At 34.8% G+C, this 5,823-nt stretch overlaps 1 protein-coding gene across 1 annotated transcript; it reads left to right on the forward strand.

The window, feature by feature from the left end:
- Positions 1-1,208: 1,208 nt before the first annotated feature.
- LOC122307475 lies at positions 1,209-4,023 on the forward strand. Its single transcript, XM_043120375.1, has 7 exons — positions 1,209-1,795; positions 1,982-2,099; positions 2,267-2,384; positions 2,500-2,704; positions 2,786-2,951; positions 3,566-3,841; positions 3,982-4,023. The coding sequence occupies exons 1-7, from the start codon at positions 1,209-1,211 to the stop codon at positions 4,021-4,023; spliced, it is 1,512 nt and encodes a 503-aa protein (XP_042976309.1).
- The last annotated feature ends 1,800 nt before the right edge of the window (positions 4,024-5,823 follow it).

A 5,823-nucleotide genomic window follows, 5' to 3' on the forward strand; every position in this document is an offset into this window, starting at 1 on the left:
ATCTCTATGATGGATCAAACTAGCCTATTTTATATTTGCATGCAATGCCAATATATAAAAGAATGTTTAGGAAAAGCTCTGTACGTGTTAAAAAAAGAAAGCATATATTATAGTTGACTAAACTACATCAGACAAACAAAAAGAGTAGGTTTAATTTTGTTATTTAAATATCAAATAACAAAAAAAAATTATTGTTACTCTTTTAGGTTTTACAACTATATAAATCTATAAGTTATAACAATTATATTGGTATTCATATGCAGAAATCATGATCATCACCACTCTCATGATCACAGTCATGATCCTAGCGTTTCTTCTGTCAACATAGTTTGTGAAGGGAGCTTAGACTTTGAAAAGGTTGGATCTCTCTCTCTCTCTCTCTCTCTCTCTCTCTCTCTCTCTCTCTCTCTCTATATATATATATATATATACACACACGCATGCATGCATGTATAGAAACTTGAATTTATTGAGGCTAATTAATTTACAAATGACAATAATATTTTTTAATCCATTTGATAAATTATGTTAAGTTTCAATCTATTAAGTGTTGAACACTTAAATTTGAATAAGTGTTGAATTATGAGGTTGTTTTATAGGAGTATAAAAATGTCTAGTTGTCAATCAACCGGTGCTACATCTACAACACTTGCTCCTGTAAGATCAGAAGATCCAGCATGGGCCCATGCACGTGCAGTGCCAGGGGCAAGAAATAATACTGAATGTTTATACTATAATAAAGTAATTAGAGGTGGCGGGATCACTCGATTGAAGTATCATCTAGCTGGGATTCCAGGCAATGTAGAGGCATGTAAAAAGGTCTCTGAAGATGTAAAATGGCAAATGAATGAGTTGCTTGATGAAATTAAAAGAAGCAAAGAGAAGAAAAGAAAATTAAGCTCAGAGATTGGAGGTGATATAGATTTAACATCTGATGATATTGATGATAGTAATAGTATGGAAGGACAATCTCAGCTTTCAAAAGGTAAGGGGAAGTCAGGAGAATCTGGAACTGGAAAGTCAGTGGGGGGATTAAGTAGATTTTTTGCTCCAAGAACAACTCCTGGGCCTAACCTTCAATTAAGAGTTCTATGTGTTCGAATGAGATGCTTGTACAAGCAAAGATGGATGTAGCACGCTGGTGGTATGATTCTAATCTGCCTTTCAATGCGGCTCAATCCAAGTTTTATCAACCAGCTATCGATGCCATGACTGCTATCGGGCTAGGATTTAAGGACCCTTCTTTATATGAGTTGAGAGGAAATTTGTTAAAGATGACTGTGAATGAGGTTCAAGATTATTTGCAACAAATTAAGAAGGTTTGGAATGACACCGGTTGTACACTAATGGCAGATGGTTGGACAAATCAGAAGCAACAATCAATAATCAACTTTTTAGTTTATTGTCCAAAAGGTACAATGTTCTTGAAGTCTGTTGATACATCTGGCCTTAGAAAAGATGCTGAAACATTGTTTAATATCTTTGATGAGGTTGTTCAAGAAATTGGAGTTGAGAATCTTGTGCAGTTCATAACGGACAATGATGCAAGTTATAAAGCTGCAGGAAAAAAGTTACAGCAGAAGTATGGCTCTTTCTACTGGTCCCCTTGTGCAGCTCATTGCATAGACTTGATGTTGGAGAATTTTTCTGATCCAAGATATTTTCCCCTTATTGATGATACTATAAAAAAGGCAAAAAAGATAACAAAGTTCATCTATAACCATGGTTGGGTTTTGGCATTGATGAGACAAGAGTTCACCAAAGGTCATGATTTGTGTCGTCCTGCAATTACAAGGTTTGCGACAAATTTTTTAAGTATCCAATGCTTGCTCTTGTTTAAGAAAGAACTGAGACAAATGTTTACTTGTGATAAATGGATTGCATCAAACCATTCTAAAAGTATCATAGGGAAATAGATAGCTGGGATTGTTTTAGAAGATAAAGAGTTTTGGGCTCAATGTCAATTTATTGTTAAAATTAGTGAGCCTTTGGTTCGTGTTCTACGACTTGTTGACGGGGATGAGAAGCCTGCAATGGGATACTTGTATGATGCAATGGAAAGAGCCAAAGAGAATATAAAAGCAAGATGTAATAACAAAGTTAGTATATTCAGTCCATTCACCAGGATCATTGATTCTAGATGGGATAAGCAGCTTCACAGTCCATTACATGCGGCGGGTTGTCTTCTTAACCCTGGAATTTTCTATAGCCCCAGCTTTAAAAAAAAAATGATGTTATAAAAGGCTTCAACAGTTGTGTTATGAAGATGGCACTTGATCCTGATGATCAAGACAAGATCATTAAAGAACTTGACTCGTATAATAATGCAGTAGGTGAGTTTGGACATGCTTTAGCAATCCGCCAGCGTGATAAGCTTAATCCAGGTATTATCATTTATTAATATCATTTGTTAAATACTGTGACTTTGTACTTTAAATTTTATCTTATTTTATTTTACTTGCATTTAATTAATAATTTATAATTGCATTATTGTTATAGTTGCATGGTGGACCCAATTTGGTTGCGAGGTTCCAACACTTCAAAGGTTTGCTGTTCGAGTACTAAGTCAATGTTGTAGTGCAACTGGATGTGAGAGAAACTGGAGTACATTTGATTTTATTCATTCGAAGAAGAGAAATAGATTAGTACATAAACGTTTGAATGACTTAGTATTTGTTCGTTATAACTTGAAGCTGCGAGAGAGGTAAATTTTTTTAATATTAATGTCTTTCACTTTTGAAAATATATATAATATTTTCAATTATGTTTGATTTTATTTTGACAGGAGCATAAAAAAGGGAAGAGATGCTTTAAATCCAATCAATCTTGAAAATATTGACTTGATGGAAGAATGGGTGAGTGAAGAATCTGAGCTTCTTGATGGAGAAGATTGGGATTGGGCAAGTATTGAGGAGCCATTAATCTCACTAAATGAGGAAGACGTTGATAATGTTGGTGTTGATGTTGATGATGGTGGTGACATTGATGAAAATATTTTGATTAACATGTCGAATCTTGCTCCTTATTGTCTTTTTGATGAGGATGAGTGATTTTATTTTAATAGTTGGATTAAGAACTTATTTAGTTTGTAACTTAAAACTTAAAACTTGTATTGAGAAGTATTGAGTTTATGACTTATTTTGTTATTATTTTGAAATACAGTTAATGCTTATATATATATATAATTTATTCAGGTATAAACTAATCCGAAACGGTACACGAAACGGTATCGGTACCGAAATATTATTCCGAAACGGTACGAGAAACGGTACCAGTACCGAAATATTTCATTCCAGTGACTTGACCGGTACGACATCCGGTACGGTATTCAAAACTTTGCTTTGAGGAGGTTAAGAGGGCCTTACATATGAAATTTGCTTGGCGTCTTCTTCAGGGTCATTCTTTATGGGCAGATTTCTTTAGAGGCAAGTATGTGCAAGGTAGTCACTTATCCCTTTTGAACCCTACTAAAGGAATTAGGTTTTGGAAAGCTATTGTGCATTGCATTCCGGAGGTTTTAAATAATTCTAAGTGGCTTGTGAAAGAAGGAAATGTTTCTTTCTAGTATGATAATTGGGTGGATGGGGGTCCTATTGGTGGTCATTTTCTGGTTCTTGAGAGACCTTTGCTTAGAGTCAAAGAGTGTCGGCTTGATAATGGGTGTGATACTTCTCTCTTGGAAAGATTAGCGGGTCAACAAAAAGCCCAAGAATTGTTTCAGTTCTTGGCTACTAGGAAGGATGGACAGGATATCCTTATTTGGATGAGGGAAAACAATGGAAATTTTAATACGAAGAATGCTTGGGACTGTATCCATGTGAGAGCTCCTTCGTCACCTTGGGTAAATTGGATTTGGCATACTCATTTTCCCAAGAAAATATCTATTATGATGTGAAAGGCGTACTATGATTGTTTGAGTATGGATGAGAAGATCAAGAATATTGGCATTCCTGTTATTTCTAAATGTAATTGTTGTGCTAGGGGCCATATGAAAGATTTAAATCACGTACTCTGTACTGGTGATTTTGCCAGATGTATTTGGAGGTTGGCAACGACCCATCTAGGTGTTCATATGTGTGTTTTCCATACTTGGAAGGAGCAAACTAATTTCTTGTTTCGTCGTGCTCATAAGTCTTCTCAGTTAAGGTCTATCTTTGGTGTTCTCCCTTCTATTGTTTCTTGGCGACTTTGGGATAGGCGTTGTAAAGCTCAGGTTGAAGATAAAGTGGATTCAGTTCAGTTAGTTTGGCATGTTATCAAGTTGTGGATTCGAAGGATTATGTCGTTATTTATGAAAGTTTCTAGAATTTCTACCCATGATGAGGCTATTCTAAAAAGGTTGGATATCCCGGTTGTATATCCTAAGCCCAGGCAAACTCGTGTGATTAGGTGGAAGTGGCCACCTTAAGATTGGATGAAGTTTAATTCGGATGGTAGTAGTTTAGAGAATCCAGGGCCGGCTGGTGATAGGGGGGTTATTCGTGATAGTCTTATTAGGTTACATTCTACTTAGTTTTCTTGAGTCAAGGGTCTAATAATTTTGCTGAGTTGAGAAGTTTGTTGGAAGGGGTTAGGAGGTGCCATCAGTTTGGTTTTCGTCTAGTTGAGATTGAGGTTGATTCCCAAATGTTGGTTCGCTAGTATATTAAGGGTGAATATAATATTTGGTACCTAGAAGATTTTTGGGAGGAATTGTGGGGTCTTTTGGGCTGTGTGGAGTTTTGCCTGCATCATGTTTTTCGTGAAGATAATGTGGTTGCTAATTTTCTAGCCAAAAGGGGAGCTGAGGGTTTAAATATGGATTGGTCTGTTAATGATTCCTTACCCGAACAGTTCCGTGGTCTACTTCGTATGGACATAATTAGTCTCTCCTATTTGCGCATTTCGTAATCCTTGGTACGTTTCTCTTATTTGCTCTTGAAAATTTTATGTTGACTGCTTGTTTTGCAAGTGCTTTGGCTTTGGTCATGGTTTCTATTTTTTATGTCTAGCTAGTTTGTTTATTTAGGTCTGTTAGATTTGGTTTCTTTTTTGGTTGTTTTGTCTTTTGGATTGGTTAATTTGAACACTTGGTTTTAGGACATTTTTCTTAGTGCTTATCTTGTAAGCTCTCAAGTGTTACGATGTTACCACGGTATTCCTCCGTCATAAGTGAGAGCTTATTAATAAAATTAGGATAGAGCCACTATGTGGGTGGCTGCCTGCTCTTCTTTTAAAAAAAAAAAAAAAAACAACTTTTTAGAATTTAAAATATATAATAATTTAAATTATTTTCTAAAAGATTTTCCCCTTTGGCCTTGTACATCCCTTAGCAAGAAGGTAGTCACACATAAAAAAAATAAAAAAAATAAATAAAAAAAAATCAAATAATTTTATGGAGAAGTTATTTTTGAAAATTAGGTTGATTTTATTTTATTTATTTATTAGTCTAAAACTTTGGCGAACATTTGTTGAGCACGCGAGATGTATAAACATTTTAATAATCTAATTTAAAATATTACCACGTACGTGAGAAGTATATAATTTATAATTATATCAAAACAAAAAATGCTATTTATAAGCTGGCATAAATAACGCACATGATAAAATGCATGCATGCATCAAGCATACGTAAGGACAGTTCATAAAATTTTTGTAAAACTAAATCATCCACGTACAAGCATTAATTAGCACAATAACTAGCTTTTCCAACATTGACACATGTATAAGGTAGCTTTTAATAACTTATTATGGAGCCAGTTTAGACACTTCAGAACACAACATACATACGAGGATGAGCACACGGCGACATTATTACATATATACATGAAAAAACTTACAATT

This window comes from Carya illinoinensis, chromosome 4, assembly GCF_018687715.1.
Source record: "Carya illinoinensis cultivar Pawnee chromosome 4, C.illinoinensisPawnee_v1, whole genome shotgun sequence".
Classification (NCBI taxonomy): Eukaryota; Viridiplantae; Streptophyta; class Magnoliopsida; order Fagales; family Juglandaceae; genus Carya; species Carya illinoinensis.

Bases quoted from the DNA above. Each gene is read 5' to 3' on its own strand.
- LOC122307475 (XM_043120375.1), top strand. From the start codon at position 1,209: ATGACTGCTATCGGGCTAGGATTTAAGGACCCTTCTTTATATGAGTTG. The intron at 1,796-1,981 runs GTTTGCGACAAA...TGTTAAAATTAG, and splicing joins TGTCGTCCTGCAATTACAAG to TGAGCCTTTGGTTCGTGTTC. The intron at 2,385-2,499 runs GTATTATCATTT...TTATTGTTATAG, and splicing joins GCGTGATAAGCTTAATCCAG to TTGCATGGTGGACCCAATTT.